The 24,073-nt window shown below is 54.2% G+C and overlaps 2 protein-coding genes across 4 annotated transcripts; both read right to left on the bottom strand.

The window, feature by feature from the left end:
- Window positions 1-1,164: 1,164 nt before the first annotated feature.
- On the bottom strand, window positions 1,165-7,636 carry SMO (smoothened, frizzled class receptor). The gene is made up of 11 exons (XM_068169469.1): window positions 7,229-7,636; window positions 6,204-6,413; window positions 5,949-6,121; window positions 5,539-5,758; window positions 5,151-5,274; window positions 4,972-5,064; window positions 4,666-4,774; window positions 4,329-4,514; window positions 3,848-3,996; window positions 3,050-3,184; window positions 1,165-2,895 (listed from the first exon to the last, which is right to left on the bottom strand). Exons 1-11 carry the CDS (start codon window positions 7,373-7,375, stop codon window positions 2,357-2,359), a joined length of 2,085 nt encoding a protein of 694 aa, XP_068025570.1. The 5' UTR covers window positions 7,376-7,636; the 3' UTR covers window positions 1,165-2,356.
- A 4,354-nt stretch (window positions 7,637-11,990) lies between these two features.
- TSPAN33 (tetraspanin 33) lies at window positions 11,991-19,530 on the bottom strand. Of its 3 annotated transcripts, XM_068169485.1 has the most exons (8): window positions 19,177-19,530; window positions 15,442-15,499; window positions 15,220-15,347; window positions 15,053-15,127; window positions 14,863-14,958; window positions 13,495-13,623; window positions 12,858-13,019; window positions 11,991-12,532 (listed from the first exon to the last, which is right to left on the bottom strand). In XM_068169485.1, the coding sequence occupies exons 1-8, from the start codon at window positions 19,279-19,281 to the stop codon at window positions 12,431-12,433; spliced, it is 855 nt and encodes a 284-aa protein (XP_068025586.1). In that variant the 5' UTR covers window positions 19,282-19,530; the 3' UTR covers window positions 11,991-12,430. The 3 variants fall into 3 exon arrangements, with proteins under 3 accessions (XP_068025586.1, XP_068025571.1, XP_068025577.1); XM_068169470.1 differs by having other exon boundaries at window positions 15,053-15,499; XM_068169476.1 differs by lacking the exon at window positions 12,858-13,019 and having other exon boundaries at window positions 15,053-15,499.
- Between the last annotated feature and the right edge of the window lie 4,543 nt (window positions 19,531-24,073).

Below are 24,073 nucleotides of genomic sequence, written 5' to 3' on the forward strand. Positions count from 1 at the left end.
TTCCTTGCAGAACCTGATCCCAGCAGCACATGACACCGTGAGGCCCCACAGTGGTGGGACCCAGCAGCCACTTTTGGGTGAGGATTTTCAATGCTCCCAGCCCAGTGCCAGGGCAGGATGCTCCAGAAGTAACAAAATGGTCTGAATTTAGCCAGTTCTGGGGTTTTCCATGACTTTTCACCTGGTTAAATGGTGGATTTTGGTGGCTGCTTGCCATTTTCCTCTGCTAGAGCAGAGCTGGTTTCATCTCCTGAGCTCCTTGTAAGGAAAAATTGGTGTTTCCCATGACAAATGTGGGTTGTTTTTTTTCCCCCAAAAAAACCTCCTCTTTTTTGTTCACTTTTTGCCAAATCAAGGGAGTTTTGATACCTGAGGGTATCTGATGGGGTCAGGATGTCTCCTGTCACTTCCAAGATGCAAGTATTTTAGCTTTTGGTTCCCCAAACACACCTCATTTGGGAGCAGTTATCTCCAACCTCTTTTGTTTGGTTTTTTTTCCCCTTCAAAAAATAGCAGCTCATAAAAATGGAATTTAGAGAAATAAAGAAGGGGAGAAATAAACTTAAGATGGTTAAACATTTTGCTTCACCCCAGGAGCACCGAACTTTACCTTGGTCTCCTGCTGCCCACCCACCCCAGAGCAGAGCCTTTGATGGGTTCAACCCACCCTGGCTCACACAAAGTCCATCAGGGATATGCAATTCCCTGGCAAATTCCACACAATTTTTAGAGGGATTTGGGTCTTTCCAAGCACCCAGATAAAAAAATGAATGAAATTAGAAAGTACACTCTAAAAGCAGTGTTTGACCCCAAAACACCCCCTGCATACCTCATGGAACCATGCTGCACCAAAGCAACCAGCAGGACCCCAAACTGGGACCACCCCAACTGCTGGTTTGGGAATATTTAATCCCATGATGCCATCTGCTGGCAAAGGACACACCCTCCCCCCTCCTAAATTTGCTACCAAAGCCCAGAGAGACCACACCAGCTCCTTCCACAGGTGAAATGGCTGGGACATGGTAGCCTAGAGCTGGTTTTAAGGCAATTTAAAGCAATTTCAAGCAATTTCAAGAAGTGTTTAAAGGAGGTTTGAAAAGATTTGGAGACTTTTAGACCAAACTTTGTTCTAGGGGCCTCCCCAAAAAAAATCCAGGGCAGATGTTGGCAATGGAAACTTGGCAAATTTAATACTGATACAGGAGGGCTTTTCCTTTACACAGCAACAAAAAAAATAACCCACCCATGGAGGTCACTGGGATAAAGAAGTCAAACAGGTGATTCCCAGGATGGAACAGAGGCATGTGTGGGGGTAACAGAGAGGGACACCAGCAGGAACTGAAGATCTCCCACCTCAAGGTGTGCTCTAAATTGCTTTTGTTTTCCCTTGAAAAGCAATAATCAGCATTGCTCAGGGGGTTGGAGCACTCAGAAAGCAAAGGCAACCCCATGGAGGGGGTTAAATTGGGGGGTTCTATCTCATCGGGGCTTGAGGAGCAGCCCAACATAGCTCCACCAGACCCATCTCCCGCAGCCAGGGGCTGCCATTCCACTAACTCTCTACTTTGGGTCTGGTAAGGCTCCTCTTTAGGAGCTGCCATCCCATCAACCCTCCAGTTTGGGTCTGGTTCAGTATCTCCCCAAGGACTGCCATCCCACCAACCACCCATTTTGGCTCTTCCCCAGGGACTGTCATGCCACCACCAACTCTCCAGTTTGAGTCTGGTTCAGTTCTTGGAGGAGCCTGAAGGCACTTTGGAACCACTGAAGGAATAGGGGAGCACCCCCCCTCCCCAAAAAAACATAGCAAGAATCACAGAATCATTAAGTTTGGGAAAGACCTCTAAGATCATCGAGTCCAACCTTCTACCCAACACCTTCATGACCACATAACCAGGGTGACACCCCCCCCCCCCCGCCACACTGCCTTTGGGGAGAGGGTTCAGCCTGGCCACCACATCTCAAGGTGTTACAAAAAAAGATTTACAAAAATGAAAATAAGGTAAAAAATACAACTATTGGCACAAGTGTTTGGAAGCTCTACGGACCTGCTAGCCCTGGGGAGGGGCAACCAGCTCCTGTCCTTCTCCACCTCCCTTATCCTTAAATCCCTGCAAGACCTGGGTGAGGTCGTTTCTCTTCTTGTAGTGTTTGCCAGAAGGCCACTTCCAAAGCTCTTCTTGCCCAGCAAGAAACGTCATCCTCCCAGGGCAGGGACTGCGTGGAGACATCAGCTGTTGGGGCCATTCACAGTGGGACAAGGCAGCTTTGGTGTCCCTTGCAGGTTCCTCACGCTGGATGAGGCTTTGGGTCTCATCTCACCTGTCCCCATCACCTCACAATGTCCCACCAAGGCTTAAAAGTCTGAATCAGCATCCAGCAGCTCAGTGTCCATCAGGTTGGTCCGAGAGTGGATGGGAGCCAAGCCAGCTCGTTGGCCCTGAGTCCTGGACCCACCACCACCATGGGGCAAGGGGCCATGGCTGGGGGGCCAGAGCAGCTTCCCGTTGCACTGCTGGTGCCTGCTGCTGGTGCCCGGGCTCTCCTCCTCAGGGGACCCATTCTCGGGGCAGAAGGGGTTGCTGATGAGGTGGAACACGTTGGCTCTGCGGTGGCCATCCCACGGTCCTCTTGAGAAGGTGGCTTCAGGTGGGAGTCCTGGAATGGCATCAGGGGCAAAGGCAACCAGGCAGGGCTGGGTGGGCAACTGGGGCAGGCGAGGGACAGCACTGGGGGCTGGGTGTGCTGCAGAACCCCCCAGGCAGCGCTCAGGACCTGGGTACACTTCCTCCTTCTTCTTCTTCCTCCGCTTCTTCTTGCGGCCATTGCGCTTCTGTAGCTCAGGGGAGACGTCAGCCTCCACCACCCAGAGGTTGGGCCTCTCCTCTGGTGGCACTGTGGGACATGGGGTAGGTGAGAGTGGCCACATCCTGCCCTGTACCCCTCCCACCAGCCTCAGTCCCCCAGCTCTGCCTCCCCCCACATGCCCAGCACCCCTCAGCCCATCTTGTCCCACCAGAGGTGCCCCAGGTGGACGCTAAGGACTTGCCAGGGGTTGCCACGGGTGTCACGGAGATGTCCTGGGGCAGGATAGCCCCTCTTCTGGCCACCATCTTGGTGACATGCTGGGCCCACGCTGAAGAGACATCAGCTGATGGCTCGTTGATGTCAAATGCTAAACCAGCTGCAAAGACAATGGGGAAGCCACAGGTCAAGGAGTAGATGGACAGTACCAGCACAGGGATTGTGCCCCTGGACTGGGCACTGGTAAAGCCACTCCTCAAATCCTGGGGTCAGTTTTGGGCCCCTCACTCCCAGAAGGACATTGAGGGGCTGGAACAGGTCCAGAGAAGGGCAGCAGAGCTGGTCATAGGTCTGGAGTAGAAAGAGAAGGGTCTGGAGAACTGCTGAGGAGCAGCTGAGGGACCTGGTGGGGCTCAGCCTTGAGAAAAGGAGGCTGAGGGAAGACCTTCTGGCTCTCTACAACTCCCTGAAAGGAGGCTGGAGTCAGGTGGCAGTTGGTCTCTTTTCCAAAGGAACAAGTCACAGGACAGGAAGAAATGGCCTCAAGTTACCCCAGGGGAGGTTCAGGTTGGACATGAGGAACAATTTCTTCCCCTTGAGGGCTGTCAAGGCCTGGCCCAGGCTGCCCAGGGCAGTGGTGGAGTCCCCTTTCTGGGAGGGGTTTTAAAGCTCCATGGATGTGCTGCTGAGGGACATGGTTTAGTGGCAACCTGGCAGTGCTGGGTTAAGAGTTGGACTTGATGATAATCGAGGTCTCTTCCAACCCAAATGATTCAGTGACGTTGAGGAGCCCCAGGAAAACCCAAGTCCCCCTGGTACGTACCCACAGGGCCATCATGCGAGACGGTGTGCATGCTGAAGGACAGCTCCTGGCCCGGGTCACGCAGCAGCTCCTTGCGCTTGGAGAAGGCCTTTGCAATCATCTTGCTCTTCTTGATCCTCTTGGGCTGGTCATCACTCTGCCCTGTCAGCCTGGAGACACAGTGGGTCAGAGCAGGGACATGTGGTGGCCCAGGCACCAGGGACACACAACCTCAGGCATCACAGCAGGAGGCATGGGGACCCTCCCCATCTCTCACTCTTCCTCTAGACATGGACAACAAGGCCCTTGGCTGGAGGATGTCCCACAAGCAGGACATGAGACACCTGCAAAGTGGAAGAGGCCACCTCCTTCTTGCCTGCTGTGAGGCCACAACTCACTGACGTGATGGACAAGGGTTTGGTGACTACCTCCAACATCTCAGGACATTGGATGGGGCAGGGAAGGGCCACCCGGAGCCCGAGTGACATTCTCAAGATCCCACCTGCACCAGGTGCGCTTCCAAATGAGCAGGGTGGCCTTGGTCCAGACCCAGGTGCTCATGGAGACTCCGGTGCCAAACATGGCGAAGAGATTGATCTTCTCCACCAGCAAGCTTGGACGGTTCTTGATCTCACAGTCTGGGATGGGCTTGTTGGTCTGTGTGGCGATGGTCACATTGGCCTCACACCTGTGGGGACAGACACAGGATGGTGACCATGAAAAGCGGGACACCCAACACCACTCACCAGCTCTGTGGTGGCAACACTGGTTGGGGACAAGGGGTTCCCCACTCTGCAATGTGCTGGGAGGTTCTGGGATGGCACCAGTGTCCCACTCACAGGACGTATTCCCGGAAGCTGCGCTCCCACTCCGCCTGGTTGAAGAAGTCATAGAAATGGCAGCCGAATGTGATGAAGACGAAGCCAAAGGCCAAAAAGCCAAAGATGCCTGGAGGAGAAGTGGGACATCCCTGGTTCAGTCAGGCCTCAGCAACACCAGGAGAAAGATGCTTCACCAAGGCCATAGCACCATCGCTATGGCTTTGTCCCCTGCTGCAGCCACACCCCAGAAGGTGGGATGGAGCTGTCCAGGCCCAGGGGACAAAATGTCCCCAGTCCCACCCAGATTTGGGCCTGGATGCTCACCCAGGCGCAGCATGGTCTCATTGATCTTGCTGGCTGCCTTCTCGCTCAGCAGCCCAGGGTGGTTGCTCTTGATGGAGAAGAGGGTCATGACCCCTGTGGTGGAAGAAGGATGAGGTGGTCAAGGTTGAGGGGACACCCACCGTGACCCTGTCCCCACGCCGAGGTGAGTCCACACCTACCCCGGATGAGGAAATAGCCCCCAACGATGAGGACGAGGCCGATGGGCGCCAGGACAAAGCCGGCCCGGTAGCGGTAGTTCTTGTAGCCCACGAAGCAGATGCCACTGACAGAGTCACCATCAACCTGCCAGAGATGGGCATGTGGTGTGGGTCAGTTGGCTGTGGCTACCCCTCCCCACACACATTCATTTATAGAATGGCTTGGGTTGGAAGAGACCTTAAAGACCATCCAGTTCCAACCCCCCCTGCCGTTGGCAGGGACACCTCCCACGAGACCAGGTTGCTCATCCAAGCTGGCCTTCAATGCCTGGAGGGAGAAGGCATCCACAACATCACCATGGGAGGGAACCAGAAGGACACAGGATGATGATGATGATGGTCCTGTTACCTGTGCCACAGCCAGGATGGCCACAGTGAGGACAAAGGGGATGGACCAGGTGATGAGGTGGAAGTAGGAGGTCTTGCCCAGGAGTGGCTGGTAGGTGGTGCCCAGAGCCTTGAAGGAGGTGTGCCAGGCGTAGGTCAGCATGACAAACCAGATGACACCCGACATCAGCGAGTAGTAGACGATGACAAAGATGATGACGCAGGACAGCGTCTCATTGGAGCTACAAGAGGAGATGAGACAGGAGCGTCACCCAACCTCCATGAGAGGACAAAGAGAGGAAGAAGGTCTCTCCTACCCCAAAGAGCGGGGCATCCTCCATGCGCCCAAGAAACCCCAAGAGCCGTCTTAGGCCTTGGGGGGGACCTCTTGAGAGGCAGCCAGGGTGGGGTGGGGATGAAGGTGACACGTACGTGGGCTCTCCCAGCCGCATGGTGCCATCGGCTCGGCAGACGATCTCGTTGCGGGCACCGTCCATGAACTGCGCCAACCAGCCAATGCTGCCCACGAAGAAGCAGGCGTTGACGTAGAAGAGGATGACGGCAGGGTAGCGGTTGGAGTTCCTCCAGTCAGCAACAAATGTGGCCTGGTGGAGGGGGAGCAAAGGGACAGCTCAGTGCCTGGTCCCCCTTTTGGAGGCGCAGCATCGTGTCCCCAGCTCGTCTCACCAGGGTGAAGAAGGTGCAGAAGATGGTGACGGAGCTGAAGGCGGCGATGTAGACGTGCATCTCTCGGTGCTCCTTCTCGGTGAAGAGGGGGTTCTGGCACTGGATGCCACAGCCCTCCACATCCTCGTACCAGCTCTTGGGGTTGTCTGTCCTCACCAGCGGTGCCTCGCACTGCCCCGAGCTGTTGAACTTTATGTTCTGCACCTCGTTCTGCCAGAGAAGAACAGGCTGTGAGAAGGAGGAGGAAGCACCTCCACGGTGAAGGAGTGGACACTGGTCCCATGCAGAGGGCTGGAGATCTTCCCATGCTTCTGTTGCCCCATGGGGATTTCACAGAGTGATAGAATGGTTTGGGTTGGAAGGGACATTCAAGAGCCATCTAGTCGAACCCCTGGGTAGTCAGCAACAACTACATGAGGTTGCTCAGAGCTTCAAACAACCTGACCTGGAATGGTTGCAGGGATAGGACTTCTATCACCATCCTGGGCAGCCTGGGATAGGGTCCCACCACCTTCATTGTGAAGAACATCTTCCGTGCATCCAATCTAAAGTTCCCCCTTTTAGTTTCAGACCATCACCTCTTGTCCTGCCACAACTAGCCCTGCTCAGAACTCCCTCTCCATCTTTCTTCTCAGCCCCTTTAAGTCCTGCAAGGCCACCAGAAGGTCTCCTGGGAGCCTTCTCTTATCCAGGCTGAACAACCCCAACTCTCTCAGCCTGACCTCACAGCAGAGGCCTTCCAGCTCTCCCATCATTGCTGTGGTCTCCTCTGGCCCCACTCCCAACAAGTCCATGTCTCTGCTGTACTGAGGACTCCAGAGCTGGCCCCAGCACTGCAGGTGGGGTCTCAGAGTGCAGCAGAGGGGCGGAATCCTCTCCCTCCACCTGCTGCTCACACTGCTGGGGATTAGCCCATGACACAGCTGGCTCTGGGCTGGGAGGACACACTGGTGGCTCATGTCCAGCTTTTCACCCACTGACACCCTCCAAGTCCTGCAGGGTGTCCTCCCCATGTGCCCCCATACCGGGCATCCCTCGGGGAAGCGGTCAGGTGTGCATTTGAGGAAGTCAGGCCAACCACGCTCACGCTCCACGATGGTGCAGGGTGCCCGGGTGGCTTGGCAGAGGGTCTGGCTGGGCAGTTCCACCTGGCCATCCTCACACTTGGGCATGTAAACAGCGCAGAGCAGGGGCTGGATGACGTCCCAGCACCGTGGGGCATTGCGCAGGCCTGTGGGGACAGCACCATCAACCTCAGGTCACCCTGTGTCCCCCACCCTGTGTTATCCTGCCCCTGCCACCCCCAGGTCACCCTGTATACCTCACCCTGTGTCATCCCATTCCTGCCACCCTGTGTTATCCTGTCCCTGTCACCCCAGGTCACCCTGTATCCCCCACCCTATGTCATCCTGCCCCTGCCACTCCAGGTCACCCGGTCCCTTCCACTCTGTGTCATGCTGCGTCCCCCACCCCATGTCATTCTATCCCTGCCACCCCACAATGTTCCCCTGTCCCCATGGCAGCTGTGTATAGGGTTGGGATGGGGCAGAACCCACTCTGCACAGGCCCACCCATCAACTTGGCACACAAGGTGCCAAGTTGACCCTCTATAAAGCCTCTGGAGTGCCACGCTTGTCCCCTGTCCCCCACCACACTGCTCCCCCTCCAGACTGTACCTATCTTGTCCTTCAGTATACTGCTCCCCTCCATCCTGTACCCATCCTGCCCCCCACCTCACTGCTCCCCTCCATCCTGTACTGCTCCCCTCCATCCTGTACTGCTAGCCTCTACACTGTGCCCATCCTGCCCCTCGCTATACTTCTCCCCTCCTGTCCATACCCATCCTGCCCCCCACCTCACTGCTCCCCTCCATCCTGTACTGCTCCCCTCCATCCTGTACTGCTAGCCTCTACACTGTGCCCATCCTGCCCCTCACTATACTTCTCCCCTCCTGTCCATACCCATCCTCCCCGCCACCTCACTGCTCCCCTCCATCCTGTACTGCTCCCCTCCAGTCTGTACCCATCCCGTCCCTCACTATACTGCTCCTCTCTATACTCTACCATCCTGTGCCCTTCTATAGTGCTCCTCAGGCCCAGTGCCCACCACCACACCCCCTCCCAGTGCCCTTTCCAGGCCTTTCCCAGACTCCTGACTGTGCACGTCCTCCCACATACCTCCCTCTCTCGCCTAACACCCCCCCACCTCCATCCCCGCTATACGGCGCAGGGCCGGAGCGCCCCCGACTCCCCCCGCGCCTCAGCCCCGTCCATACCGGACCAGAGCAGGAGCTTTCCGTGAGCCTCCTCCTGCGAGTCGGAGTCGGCTGCCAGCAGCGTGGAGGTAGCGGCGTAAGGCAGCGCCGACCCCAGGCAAGCGCTGTATCGGAGCCGCTCGCAGGTCGCGGGGCGGCGGCAGCGCTCGGGCACGGCCGAAGCGTTGAGGAACGGCAGGGCGGCGGCGGGACAGCAGCAGCGGCGGCCGCCCAGCCCCAACGCCAGCGCCATCCCCAGCCCCAGCGCCCACCGCCACCCGCCGCCCCGAGCCGCCATCCCGGGCCCGCACCGGCGCTAAGCGGGCGGCCCGGCCCCGGCCCCCGCCATGCCCCGACGCCCTTTGTTGAGCTCGCCGGGAGGGGAGCGGGGCCGCTCCTCCTCCACCTCCTCCTCCTCCTCCCTCAGCGCGGCCCGGCCCGGCCCGCCACGGCCCCGCGCCCCTCGCCGGGGCGGGATGAGGAGAGGCGGCGGGGGGGAGGAGGGGGGGGGCAGCTCGCTTTGCAGGAGAAAAGTGGCTTTTTTGTCAGCGAAAAGTTACTTTTTTTCCCCCCAGAAACCAGGCAGAGGACGAATTTTTGAGGGAGGGGGGAAAGGGGGAGGGAGGAAGGGAGGGGGCGAGGAGAGCGATGGCGCTTAGCGACGAGGGCTGATCTCCCGAGTTGGGGAAAGTTGTTTTTATGGGGTGAAGACTTTTGTGATGGAAAAAGTCGGGAGCTTGGGGTGAAAGTTTTAAGTTTTGTAAGGGGGAATAAAAAAGGAAAAAAACAAAGTTGGGTTCGGGATTTTAGTTTGGGTGAGCGAAAAGCTGGGGGTGGAGGGGGTTGAGATTTTCGTTTCTGAGCAAAAAGTTATATTGCTTTTTTTTTGTTTTTGAGGGGGGAGAATGTTGAAGACTGTGAAGGAAAAGCCGCAATTTTACTTATATTTTTGTTCGGAGCAGGCAGGGAGAGGACGAGATTTTGAGGAGGAAAGTGGAGATTTGGAGGAGGAAAGCGGAGATTTGGAGGAGGAAAGTGGAGATAGGAGGAGAGGGAATGGCGCTCAGAGAGGAGAAAAGAAGCTGCTCAGCAGGGAAAAAGCTGGGTTTGAGGGGAAAATGTTTTTGTGAGGGGAAAAAAGGTCAGGCTCGGGGGTGGGGGTGAGGTAATTTTGGGGTTTGTGAGGGGAAAAAAAATGGTTTAGGGAGGGAGAAGTTGCTTTTTGGGGAGGAAATGTTGCTTTGCAAGGGGGAGGAGTCCTGTTTTTGGAGGAGAAAGTTTGTGTTTTCCAGAGAGAAGCTGGATTTGGAAAGGGGAGAGGGGGAGAGGAGGTTTGGGAGGGGAAGGATGGTTTTGAGGGTTGAAAGTGGGGCTTTTTGAGGGACAAGTCGTGTTTGACGAGGATAAAAGTTGTTCTGCGGAGCAAAAGGTTGCGTTTGGTGCATGAAGTTATTTTTTGGGGCAGAGAAGTCACTTGAGGGGCAGAGAAGTCACTTTTGAGGGGGAGAAAAGTGGCTTTTTAAGGGAAATATGTCACTTTTAGGGGAGGAAAGTTTGGGGGGAAAGTAAGTTTTTCTGGGGGAAACAGCTTTAGGGGGAAGGAAAAAGTTACTTTCGGGAGGATGAAAGTTGTCTTTTGGAAAGAAGCCACTTTTGAGTGAGGGGAGAAAACTCAGTTTGGGGGGACAAAAGTTGCTTCGGGGGGGCAAAAGGCACTTTATTGGGAGAGTGAAGTTTCTTTTTTTCAGCAAAAAGCCACTTGGAAGGAGGGAGGGTTACTTTGGGGGGAGGAAAAGTTGCTTTTTGGAGGAAAAAAGTTGCTTCTGGGGAAGAGAAGCTACTTTGAGGGGGAGAAAAGTCAGTTTTGGGGGTCAAAAGGCACTTTAGTGTGAGACAAAAGTTTCATTGGGGGGATAAAAGAGACTTTTGAGGATAGTTACTTTTAGGGGAAGTCATTTTGGGGGCAAGAGTCACCTCTGGGGGAGAAAAGGTACTTTTTATAGGGGTTACTTTTGGGTGAGGAAAAGTCATTTTGGGAGGACAAAAGCCACTTTTGTGGAGATAAAAGCTACTTTTTAGGAAGAAAAGTTGGGTTTGGTTTTTTTTTTAAGAGGAAGAAGTTACTTTTAGGGGAAGAAAAATCCCTTTTAGATGACAAAAGCCACTTTGGAGGGGAGAAAAGTTGCCCTTTTTGCAGGAGAAGTTAGTTTGAGTGAAAGAAAAATCACTTTTAGGGGACAAAAGCCACTTTTTGGGGGAAGAAGGACTGCAATTTTCTGATGGGGAAGTCACTTCTGGGGGACAAACGTCACTTGGGGGGAGAAAAGTTACTTTTTAGGGAGAACAGTTACTTTGGGGTGAGAAAATTTGCTATTTTTTTGAGGAGGAAGTTACTTTCAGGGGAGGAAAAGTCACTTTTGGGTGGAGAAAAGTTACCTTTGGGGGACAAAAGGCGCTTCAGTGGGAGAGAAAAGTTACTTTTCTTTTGATGGGGAAGTTATTTTGGGGGTCAAACCTCAGTTTGGAGCAGGGTGGGAGAATCCACTGTTGGAGAGAAGATACTTTTTAGAGATAAATTCCTTTTTTTTGGAGAGATACAGCCCTTTGGAGGAGATTGGGGGGGGACATGACACAAAACCTAACTTTTGGGAGATGGAGAAGTCACTCTTCTGATAGGAGATGTCATTTTTCAGAGCAGTGCTCACTTTTAGGGGGAGAAACCCCTCTTTTAGGTGAGAAGCCATATTTAAGGGTTGGCATGAGGTGGCCTTTTTGCAGAAAGAGAAAGTGCTTTTGGGGAAAAGAAGCTGCTTTTCGGAGGGGAAGCGAGCCAAGGCGCTTCCCGACCGCACACAAAGAGCCGGGCGCTGGGCCGTATCTCGGCTCCCTTCGCGGCGGGGAGGCGCAGAGGGACCACCCAGCCCGAGCAGAAGAGAAAAAAAACCAGCTAAAGCCAAAATAAAAAAAGCCCTGAACTCCACCCACGCTTTGCGACAGCTCCGAAAAGCAGCGCCAAGGTCGGACCCTGCCATGCCGGGGGGGGAGCGGCAGCAGCAGTGCCCTCCCAGCTCGCAGCAGCTCCAGAGCTTTGTGAGCGCTGCCGTGGGGCAGAAAAGGTAGGAATTTAGGCACCTCCCCTGCCCAAAGTGTCGTCGCCCCCCCCCCCCCCCCCATCCCCCATGCTAGGGACTTCTCTGCCGTCTACCATTTGGTTGTGCTGCTCTTCTCCCCACGGCGTAAATCTGTTAAGGGGACACTGCACAGGATGGGGCTAGCCTTGTCACTGTCCCCACAGAGTTGTGTCCCCTCGTAGGTGAAGAAGCAGGCTCCACCATGGCAGAGATCACAGGGTCCAGCCTTATCTCTCTTTATTCTGCACCCCACTGACCCATTTGAGCCCCCCAGGGCCAAGCTGAGATCCCCACCTTCATCTAGCAGAGCCCACGAGTCATCTGAGAGCACATCCTGTTACTCTTCCAGGATGGACCCACTCCTGTTCCCAGCTGTCAAGCAATGTCCTCAGTGCTCTAAGATGGAGCCCAAAGGGTTGTTGGCACCCAGTTCTGGAGCCAGCCTTGCCCCAGGAGAAGGCAGCTCGGTGCATGGATGGACAGACAGACAGACAGACAGACATTCGTCTCCAGCATGAGAGATAGGAAGTGCAAACCTACTTTGCGTGTGACCTGCTGGCAGCCACCCAGGACAGGACAGACAGACAGCAGTTCAGCGGGGCTGGTTCAGTCCCGAGACAGGGCACAGTCCCAGCAAACCTGGCACACAGAGTCTCCAGCGTTCTGTCACGTCACTCTGCAGCACAGCGGCCACCACACGGATCCACGTGTCCACAGTCCCCTACACACTCCTCTGGTAAAGCTCCATTGGCTCTTCCTATGGATCCAGGTTTGGAAAATCCCCTTGGAGGCCTGGGCTTGGCACAGGGGTGGACATGGCTCCACCAAGATGTGCCCAGGACTCAGTACCAGGGGTCTGCCCGGTGCTGCTGGTTGTAGAGCTGGAGCTTGATCTGGTCCCTGATCTGGTTGATGAGGATCTGAGCCAGCAGGATGCCCACCAGCTGCAGAAGAGGAAGAGCAAGAGAAGGGGAAGAGCAAGAGGAGGGGAAGAAGGGAAGAGGGAATATGACAAGGAAGATGAGAATGTAGACAAGAAGACATGTCAGGAAAACAATGAGAGGGAAGGAAAGAAGGAAGAAAGGTGAGAAGGATGCTGAAGGATGCCAGGCAGCATCACCTCGCTGTCCTACAAGCAGGTTCTACCTGCCTCCAGGTGAGAATGTGCCTATCATTCACACTGCTTCCCCCACCCCAAATCCTGCCCCAGCTCCCTGGTGGCTGCAACTAAGACCCCAGCAGACTCCAGAGAGGGGACACCTGTGGTACCTGGGGGACTGCCAGACCCAGGGCGATGCCCCCCAGCAGGAAGAGGTTGCTGTGGATCCAGTTGACCAGCTTGTCAATGCAGCCATTGGTGTAGATGAAGGCACTAGCCTCCAGGTAGCTCATGGTCTGCATCCCCTGTCCACACATGGTATTGATGACGACCTGTGAGACAGGGACAGGAGACAGAGGGGCTCATGGGGGTATGGTCTCTGTCATTTAGAGGTTGATGACAACCTGTGAGACAGGGACAGGAGACAGAGGGGATCATGGGGCTATGGTCTGTCATTTAGAGGGGCAACTAGGAGGCAACTGAGACCTCTGCCCTCACCTTGGCACCAGTCAGGATATCTCTCTAGGCCTAGCCCACTGTTTGTGTCCCCAGCCCCATCACTAAACACCCTCCAGCCCCCCAGAAGGGAGAACAGCAGGGTTGGGAAGGGTCCGCTCCACCACAGGAAGGATTCACCCCCATCCCAGCTGGGAGTCCCCAAACCTGGAAGGTCCCCAAACCTGATGATGGTAGGTTACCTCTCCTGGGAAGGAGGCTCCAGGCTCAGCCCAAATGGATGGGAGGAGAGGTGCAAAGCTGGAGTCCCCACAAGGACACACAGGGTCCCCCATAAGATTCTGTCCTCACCTCATTGGTGTCCTGCAGGCAGCAGGAGAAGGGGACAGAGCAGCGCTCCCGGCTGGGGTTGGTGACAGTGCAGTTGAAGTACATGTTCTGGGACCAGTCCTTGTAGGAGACACCTCCACAGCAACTGAACTGCAGGGAAGGGCATGGGGAGTTTTAGTAGGCCCTACATAAACACAGGCTCCAGCAGAGACACTCAGAGGGGGTTCCTCCACCCCCTTTTCATCCAGAGCTCCCCAACCAGGGTATAACCATGGACATCAAATCCTTGGGGCCAAGAAGAGCCAGCATGGCCAAGAGGAGCCAAAAGTCAACATGCAGCCAAGTAGAGCTAATGTGGGACCAATAAGAGTTGACATTGGGCCAAGAAGAATCAATATGGGACCAAGAAGACTCAACATGGGGCCTAGAAGAGTCAATATGTGGCCAAGACAAGCCAATGTGGGGCCAAGACAAGTCAATGTGGGGCCAAAACAAGTCAACGTGGGGTCAAGACAACATATGGCCAAGACAAGTCAACATGGAGCCAAGACAACACATAGTCAAGACAAGGCAATGCAGGGCCAAAGTGAGGCAGTACAGGGCATGATGAGACAAAGTGCAGCCAAGAAGAACCAACATGGAGCTAAGACAAGTCAACATGGGGCCAAGTCAACACACAAACAGGTACAGCCAACATGGGGACAAGAGCTGATGCAAGGACAAAATGAATCAACACACATCCAAGAAAAGCCAGTGGGGGGGGGCCACAACAAGTCCGTGTGTGGCCCAGATGAGTCAATGAGCAGCCAAGACAAATCAGCGCAGGGCCAAGAGCACACATAGAGCCAAGACAACAGTGGGCCAAGACGAGTCAACAGGTGGATGTGGCCAAGAAGAGCCAACATGGGACCAAAAAGAGCCAGCATGGGACCAAGAAGAGACAACATGGAGCCAAAACAAACCTGTACAGGGCAAGATGAGACAAAGCACAGCCAAGAAGAGCAAACATGCAGCCAAGACAAGTCAATGTGGGGCCAAGTCAACACACAACCAAGAAGAGCCAACATGGGAACAAGGCAACACATGACCAAGAAAAGCCAACACGAGGCCAAGAAGACCCAATGTGTGGCCAAGACAAGTCATTATGGGGCCAAGAAAAGCCAACACAAGGCCAAGAAGACCCAATGTGTGGCCAAGACAAGTCATTATGGGGCCAAGACAAGTCAGCATGCAGACAAGAAGAGCCAATGTGGGGCCAAGAGGAGACAATGCAGGGCTCTCATCCTGGGGGACTGCATAGACTCAAGGCAAGACCCAAGACCCCCAAGCCTGATCCATGTGTGGGAACATGTCCTTGTCCTCTAGAGGATGCAGACCCCTGCCACACACCTCCTTCTGCCCAAAGTCAATGAGGTTCTGCAGGTCCAGGTCATCCCGGTAATGCACAATGGCACCGTTGATGATCTCGCTAACCTTGCCACGTGCCTGTAAGGTGTGACAAGGGTGGAGACATCAGAAAGGTCATCACCCAGCAGGACAGGCTTGAGGTCATCTAGCCTCCCCCTGACCCTGGAAGTACCTTATCAGAGAAGACAAAGCCCAACACACCAGCTGCCAGCTGCAGGAGGAAGACGACGGTCAGGCAGATGGAGAACTGAGGGCAAGAAGAAGGTGATGGTGGTGGGAGGACAAGACTGTCACTGAAATCCAGCAATGGGGTGGGGACACCATCCCCTGGGTACTCACCGCCTGCAGCAGGCAGATGTTCTCCCTCAAGGAGCCGACGCAGCCACAGAAGGTGATGAGGAAGGTGAGGATGCCCACCACAATGAGCAGGATGGCGGGGTCCACTGCCAGGCACGCCATCGCTGCCTCTGCCGCAGCAAGATGTCACCTGCTGTCCCCCACCCCAGCACCACAGTCCCCAGGCACCACTGGGGAGCCTCTGTGTGCGTCCCACCACCTCACCTGCGTGTTTCAGCAGCCGGGCGTAGACCCCCACCGCCACCATCACCATTGAGATTACCTGCAGAGGAGGACATGGAGCTTGTGGCCCCCATTACCTAGCCACCACCACTGCCTAGAGCACAGCATCCCAGATGCAAACTGGGTACTGGAGATGGATTTGATGCCTCCTTTTCCCTTTGTAACCCCAGTATGGACCTGGTGTCACACCACAGGTGGGCTGGAGCCCACTGTGAACGTCCTCCTCCTTCGGGAGGTCACCTCCATCCCCACCAGCTCTGAGCGGCAGGCCTCTGAGGATGTGGTTTCTCAGAAGCAAGAAACTTCCTCAAAACTGTGATTTCAGAAACAGCCCTCAAGGAAAATCCCCAGAATGTCAAACAAACAAACAGAAGACAAAAAAATGACCAAAAAAAACCCCAAACACAAAAGAAGTCCAAAAACACAAAACACAACCCAAGACGAAAAAGGACCAAAGCAAACACAAGTCAAAAAATGTCCACAAAAGACAAAAAATGACTAAAAAAGATCAGAGAAAGAAAATCCAAACACAAAAAATGTCCCAAAAAGAATAAAGAATAAGCTGCCAAACGGAGACCTGGGGGTGCTGATCGACAGCCGCCTAAACATGAGCCAGCAGTGTGCCCAGGTGGCCAAGAGGGCCAATGGCATCCTGGCCTGCATTAAGAACAGTGTGGCCAGCAGGAGCAGGGAGGTCATAGTGCCCCTGTATTCTGCATTGGTTAGGCTGCACCTTGAGTCCTGTGTCCAGTTCTGGGCCCCTCAGTTTAAGAAGGACATCGAAACACTTGAACGTGTCCAGAGAAGGGCAACAAGGCTGGGGAGAGGCCTTGAGCACAGCCCTGTGAGGAGAGGCTGAGGGAGCTGGGATTGTTTAGCCTGGAGAAGAGGAGGCTCAGGGGTGACCTCATTGCCCTCTACAACTACCTGAAAGGAGGTTGTAGCCAGGAAGGGGTTGGTCTCTTCTCTCAGGCAACCAGCACCAGAACAAGGGGACACAGTCTCAAGCTGCGCCAGGGGAGGTTTAGACTCAAGGTGAAGAGAAAGTTCTTCACCGAGCGAGTCGTTCGTCATTGGAATGTGCTGCCCAGGGAGGTGGTGGAGTCACCGTCCCTGGAGGTGTTCAAGAGGAGATGGACGTGGCACTTGGTGCCATGGTCTAGTCATGAGGTCTGTGGTGACAGGTTGGACTCAATGATCCTCGAGGTCGCTTGCAACGTTGGTAGTGATACTGTGATACTGTGATGTCCAAACCAAAAGCAATAAAAAAGACAAAAAAGGTTAAAAAACCAAACCAAAAGCAATTATGTCCAAAAAAAAGGCAAGACAAAAAAAAAAACTGTCCAAAAAGTCACCAAGGCAAAAAAATTGTCCCCAAAAAAACCCCAAAGTGTCCATAAAAAAACCCACTGCAAAACCAAGACAAAAAATGTCCAAGAAGGTCCCGAGATAAAAAAGGTCCAAAAAACCCAAACCAAACAAATCCAAGAGAAAAAAAAGTCCCAAAAAACCCAAACATAAAAAAAATGTCCAAAACCAACCCCCTATGTAAAAAAAAGTCCCCAGAATGTCCCAACCTCTCAAAACATTCAAAAACATCCCTCAAAATATTGCACAAAGCCCTAAAAATGTGTTCAACGTCCCCCCAAACCTTCACATCATCCCCCAAATAATGAAATAAAATGCCCAAAGACCCCCTAAATGTGGAAGATCCTTTGGCTTCCATGCTCAGGGTGTCCCTGGGGTGGGTTGGGGACAAGCTGGGGGGTCTTTGTGTGTGTGTGTGTGTGTGGTGTCCCATAGTGTCCCAGCACTGTCTCTTTCTTAAAGGCACAGCCTCAAACGGTCACAGTGTGTTCCCTCATTACTCTGGGGGTCACCATCTGCATGGGTCAAATTTGGACCCAAAGGCCATGATGAAGCTCAACATGAGCTCTCAATGTGCACTTGCAGCCCACAAAGCCAATCAGATCCTGGGCTGCATCAGGAGAAGTGTGGCCAGCAGGTCGAGGGAGGTGATCCTGCCCCTCTACTCAGCTCTGGTGAGACCCCACCTGGAGTACTGTGTCCAGTTCTGGAGCCACTATTACAAGAGGGATGTGGAGGTGCTGGAAGGTGTCCAGAGAAGGGCCACAGGGATGATCAGAGGGCTGGAGCACCTCTCCTATGAGGACAGACTGAAGGAGTTGGGGCTGTTCAGCCTGCAGAAGAGAAGGCTCCCAGGTGACCTCATTGTGGCCTTCCAGTATCTGAAGGGGGCCTACAGGAAGGCTGGGGAAGGACTTCTCAGGATCTCAGGTAGTGATAGGACTAGGGGGAATGGAATGAAGCTGGAGGTGGGGAGATTCAGGCTGGAGGTGAGGAGGAGGTTCTTCACCATGAGAGTGGTGAAGCCCTGGAATGGGTTGTCCAGGGAGGTGGTTGGGGCCCCGTCCCTGGAGGTGTTTAAGCCCAGGCTGGATGAGGCTCTGGCCAGCCTGATCTAGTGTGGGGTGTCCCTGCCCATGGCAGGGGGTTTGGAACTAGATGATCCTTCTGGTCCCTTCCAACCCTGACTGATACTATCATACTATGATTTTGGTGGTGATGGCACCTGTGTGCTGGTGGCTCCTGGTAGCCCTGGGCTGGGGACACACATGGGTGACACCATGAGAGAGAGTGCACCTCAAAAGCCCTCAGGGGATGGCGGAACGCAGCAAGAAGGGGACGGCCCAGGAGGGTTTAGGGAGGTTATCCTGGTATGTGAAGTTCTGGGGGACATCTGGGGATGGGGGGTCCAGGGGCCCTTGGAGGTTTTGGGGGTGGGATGGAGAGTCCTGGGATGGAGAGTTCAGGATGGGGGGGGTCCCAGGGTCTGGGGATGCCAGTGGGACTTTGGGGTGTGAGGGGGTCCCAGGGTTCAGAGATCCTGGTGAGGTCTTGGGATAAGGGGTCTTGGGGAATGACCATGGATGGTAATGTGTCCTAGGAAATGTCCAGGGATGGTGGGGTTCAGGGCTGAGAGATCCTGAGGCATTCTGGGGATGGAGTCTTGGGATGAGAGTCCAGAAGATCCCCTTGCATGCATGGGGATGGGAGGGTCTCAGGGTCTGGGGAATCCAGTGGGGTCTTGGGGTAAGGGGTCCCAGGGTGCAGAGATCCTGGAGAGGTCTTGGGGTGGGAGATCCTAGGGAACATCTGGGGGTGGTGGGCTTCAGGGATGGAAAGTCCAGGAATGGGGGTCCCAGAGTCCAGAGCATCCCATTGAATCCCCAGGAATAGGGGGTCCCAGGGTCCAGGGATCCTGATGAGTCTTGGGATGGGGACTCCTGGAGAACATTGTGGGGCCGGGGGGGTTGGGGCTCCCGGGGATTTTGGGGATGTGGAGTCCTGGAATGCAGGTTCCCAGAGTCCAGAGGGTCCCGTTGAATCCGTGTGAGGATGGGGTTGCCAGGATCCAGGGATCCCAGTGGGGTCCTGATATGGGAGCTATGGGGTCCAATGATCCCAGAGAAGATCGGGGGTCCCCAGTGACTTCCCGGTGATCCCCCAGTGATGGGGGGGCTCCTGGGATGGGGCAGGTCACCAGGATCTAGGGGTCCCCAATGAACCTTCGTGAATGGAGGGTCGGGGGGGATGGGGTGTCCTAGTGGGGTCAAAGGACAGAGACAGTGCCAGCGTCCCGCTGTACCCTCGATGGGGGGTCCCGGTGGAGATGTCCCCGCCGGTAGCACTCACCCAGAAGAGCATGTTGAAGAAGAACAGCACGTACTTCACCGCCGGGCTTACGAAGGAGAAATCGTCCCCGGGGGGCCCGGTGCCCCCTGCCGCCCGCCTCGCCATCGCCGAGCCGAGCCCAACCGAACCGGGCCGACCCCAGCCCAGCTCACCTGAACCGAGCCGAGCCCAGCCGACCTTACCCGAATGCGGTCGAACAGGTCACCGAAACCACAGACCCCACTTCCCACGCCCTCAGCCGCGGTCACCCGAACAGGGCCGACCCCAGTCGGCTTCACCCGAACTGAGCCGAGCCCAGCCGAGCTCACCCGAACGCGGCCGAACCGGTCACCGAAACGACCGACCCCGCTTCGCACCCCGTAAACCGAGCGCAGCAGAGCAGGGCAGCGACCCGCCCCCCTCCCTTTCCAGCCCGCTCACTGGCCCGCCGGGTCCATTCTGCCTTCCTATTGGTAGTTCGTCCCGTCACTTAACCTCCACCGGTGCCTCCCCCTCCAAGGCGCACCTGTCCAGCGCAAGTCAGCCTTAAAGGGCCAGCGACGTAATGGCGCGATGAGTCCAGCTCGGGAGATTCGGGTTTTCCTGAAAGCGCCAGGCTGAGTCACTGACCCGACATTTGCAGAAGTCACCCCAAAACAGGTAGTGCCCGCACTGTGCACTCGGTGACATGGGGAAGTGGCAGCTCAAAAATCAGCAATTTTCCACTGGGCTGCTGAAATCAGCATAAAGAATGAGAAGACTTGGTGCATTTCTTTCTTTCTTTGTGTTTCCCTTTAGTGTGGGTGTTCATCAAAGGTGGTGATGAGGATGGACCCTTCCTCTATCACCATGCTCCACCCCATCTCCTCCACACCGTAATTAATTGCATTAATTAACTGCATTAATTACAGGACAGAGGAAGCAGCAGGTCCCTTCTTGAACCACCCCAGAGCCTCAAATCCCATTTTTGGCTTAGTTTTCACCCTTATCTTTTGTGTTGCCACCACACTGAGGTGTCACCATCATGTTGAGGTGTCCAACCTAAACCTCCCCTAGGGGAACTTGAGGCTGTGTCCTCTTGTCCTAACACTTGTTCCTTGGGAGAAGAGACCAACCCCCAGCTCACTCCAACCTCCTTTCAGGGAGTTGTAGAAAACAAGAAGGTCTCCTCTCAGCCTCTAATTCTCTAGGATGAACAATCCCAGGTCCCTCAGTCACACCTCACAAGTTCTCCAGACCCTTCTCCCTCTTCTCCAGACTGTTCCACCAGCTTTGTTGCCATTCTCTGGACCTGCTTCAGCACCTCAATGTCCTTCTTGGAGTAAGGGGCCCAAAACTGACCCCAGTACTCAAGGTGTGGCATCACCAGTGCCCAGTCCAGGGGGAAAATCCCTGCCCTGCTCCTGCTGGCCACACTATTGCTGATCCAAGCTAGGATGATGGTCACCTTCTTGGCCACCTGGACACATCATCATTTGTAATTTAGGATTAATTATCAGAGGTCCATGAGGTGCACAGGTGAGGATCACTAGAAGCTGGCGTTTGTTTGTCCAGCTTAGGATAGGTGTGACTGCAGGACAGAAGGTTGTTACCATGGCTCCTTGGGGTGTCATGATACTGACCACTCAAATTCAGCATCTAGCAGTGGTCAATCAACCCAAACCCCCAATTCATTGCCCACCAGAGAAGTCAGATCCATTAACTGGATGATGTGACTCCCACCCCATTCCTGGGAGATGGGAATGAGTGTCCTTGTCATTGCTAGATGTGACCTGACCATGAGTGGGAAAGGAAATCAAAGGAATTTACCTGCAGAATCCTTCTTCATCTGCTAGTCCTGGCTGCCCACACCTTGGGTTTGTCTCCAGTTTAGTTGCCAAACAAGGCATGAGGTTGGGTCAAGGATGGAGGGAAGACAACTTGAGTGGTTGGACTGTCTGATGATCAGAAACAAGACGGGCAGCTCCCTGATGGCTGACTGCTTTCTACATGGAGCTTCATGGAATCATAGAATGGTGAAGGTTGGAAAGGACCTCTGTAGATCATTGAGTCCAGCCCCCCTGCCAAAACAGGATCACCTAGGCAGGTCACACAGGAACGCATCCAGATGGGTCTTGAAAATCTCCAGAGAAGGAGGCTCCACAACCTCTCTGGGGAGCCTGTTCCAGTGCTCTGTGACCCTCCCAGTGAAGAAGTTCCTCCTCTTGTTGAGCTGGAGCCTCCTGTGCTGTAGTTTATATCCATTACCCCTTGTCCTATCACAGGGTGCAACTGAGCAGAACCTGTCCCCTCCCTCTTGACCCCCAGCCCTCAGATATTTATAAACATTTATTAAATCCCCTCTCAGTCTTCTCCTCTCCAGACTAAGCAGCCCCAGGGCTCTCAGCCTCTCCTCACAGAGCAGTGCTCCTGTCCCTTAATCATCCTGGTAGCCTTCTGTTGGACTCCCTCCAGTAGATCCCTGTCCCTCTTGAACTGGGGAGTCCAAAACTGGATGCAATATTCCATGTGAGGTCTCACCAGGGCAGAGCTGAGAGGGAGGAGAACCTCCCTGGATCTGCTGGACACACTCCTCTGAATGCACCCCAGAATCCCATTGGCCTTCTTGGCCACAAGGGCACATTGCTGACCCATGGAGAACTTGTACACCAGGACTCCCAGTTCCTTCTCCAAGGGGCTGCTCTCTAGCAGATCACCTCCTATCCTGTACTGGTGCAGTTTATGATTCCTTCCTAGATGAAGGATACAGTCAAGATCTGGCTGAGGTTTGGAACTCTTCAAGTGTCAAGTGGTGGCTGAGTTTTAAGGAGTCCATTCAGGAAAACCACTGGGCAGTGCAAGATGAGGCTGAAGATGATGTGGAAGGTCCACCAGGTTCCTCCAGCATCAGCCCATCTTTACTCTTAAGATGTGGTCCATTGTCTGATACCAAGCAGACTATGGTCCTATGTTCACACCAGCTTGAAGGCATGGGGTAGACCACACCTAAACCACTGTCAAGCTCTATCCCATTTCAAACATACTCCCAATTACTGAGAGTTCTATACCAGGCTGCTACAAAATCTACTTGCCATGAGGTCCACGAGTATCTACCACCACTCAGGCTGTCCTAGGCAGGTATGTAGGCAGCCCACCAACAAGCCACCAGAGCTGGAAAGAGCACATGTTGCATGGAAGTTCAACATCAGCACTCTTTGGAGGTTCTTTGGACAAAGGATGTGCTTGGTGGTGCCACATGGGTTCCATATCCGTGTCCTGAGTGTCCCACTCAACCCAGTCATGGTGTGCCATGCCATGAGCATCAGCATCTTCTGGATGGAGTTGGGCTGTGGGATTCCCTGGGGAGCAGAAGCAGACTCTCCTCATCTTCCAAGGATGTGGACAGGGTCTGCATATTAAAGGTCCACATATTGAGAGTCCATCTCCAGTGATGGTTCCAGTCTCCACCAGGGAAGGAACCAGCAGAGGTTTATTGCATGGTGACCACCACCTTGCCAACCCAGGGTTGACCCAGACCATGCAGAAGAGGTCTTCATGCATTGTTGGGCCATGACTGCTGTCATAAATCATGGTGCATCAATAAACAAGGTGGTTTGTTATGAGTAATCATCCATTCTTGTCCTCAGAAGCTGCTCTTCCACAGGTGGGCAATTCTAATAAACCCTAGGATGTGACCTCCTCAGGATTCCTACAAGTTCCTTCAAGTCCTGATGTCTCTAAGACTTTTAGGAGGTTCTTCTCATTGAAAGATGTCCTCAATCTGGGTATCTGTGGGAGGAAACCCACTACCTGCCACATCACACTGAAAAATCAAGCCATTGGTCTGGATCCTCATCACTGACCTTCAGGGATGGAGACCCCTCTCTTCCAGATGGGCTGAGGCATGGTTACACCTTCTCCAAACCTTAATGGAGGAATTCCTTCTGCTAAAATCGTGTTTAGATGTTGATATACCTTCCCCTCCAGGTTCTGGTGGGATTTGTTGGGTTTATGGACAGGGGAGTCACACAGAGAACGGGTTTGACTCTCAGGCTTTGCCACCAAATGCTCAGTGAACTTCTGCTCTTAGACTTTAATATCTCCACAACTAATTAATTAGTATTAAATTATAATTGTCATGGATCTTGTAGCTTCTGGATGTGGGAGGTAGTCTGGCCTTCCTGGTCACTGGGGCACACTCTGGCTCATCTTCAGCTGCTGCTGATCAAAACCCCCAGGTCCTTTTCCACCAGGCAGTTTCCAGATACTCTGCCCCCAGCCTGGAGTCTTCCTCAGGTTGTGACCCAAGTGCAGGAGCCAGCACTTGGCCTTGGTGAACCTCATCCCAATGGTCTTGAACCATGGATCCAGCCTGGCCAGGTACTCCTGTGGAGCCTCCTGATCTTCCAGCAGATCAACACTCCCAGCCAGCCTGGTGTCACCTCCAAACTGAGGATGCCTTGATACGCCTCCCTCAGACCTTTGATAAAGACATTACAGACAACTGGTCCCAGTACTGAGCCCTGGGAGATGCCATCTCTCCAGACACAGAAGGTTCTGGTGCTCTGGAGGTAGGTGGGAGAGATCATGCTGACCTATGGGGGAAAGGAGGGGGGACAAGAATAAACCATTTAGAATAAACCAAAACCAGGTTGGAAGAGACCTTCAAGAACATCGCGTCCAACCCACCAACCAATCCAACCCACCCACAAGCCCTCATGGGCTGGGAATGGAGGTGGGAAGATGTAGGATCACTCTGGGCTGTCTGGACCAGTGGGAATAGTGAGGGCACACTGGGCCAGGCTGGGGTAAGAGGCCTGTGGGTGATGAGATGTTAGTGGGGTAAGATAATGGGACTGGGAGGTGATGGGATCCCAGTGGCACAGGCTGATGGGACTGAGAGGTGATGAGAAACCAATGGGACAGGGTGATGGGACTG

This window comes from Melanerpes formicivorus, unplaced genomic scaffold (assembly GCF_026170545.1).
Source record: "Melanerpes formicivorus ecotype bairdi unplaced genomic scaffold, bMelFor1.0.p_v2 SCAF_3, whole genome shotgun sequence".
NCBI classification, from domain to species: Eukaryota; Metazoa; Chordata; class Aves; order Piciformes; family Picidae; genus Melanerpes; species Melanerpes formicivorus.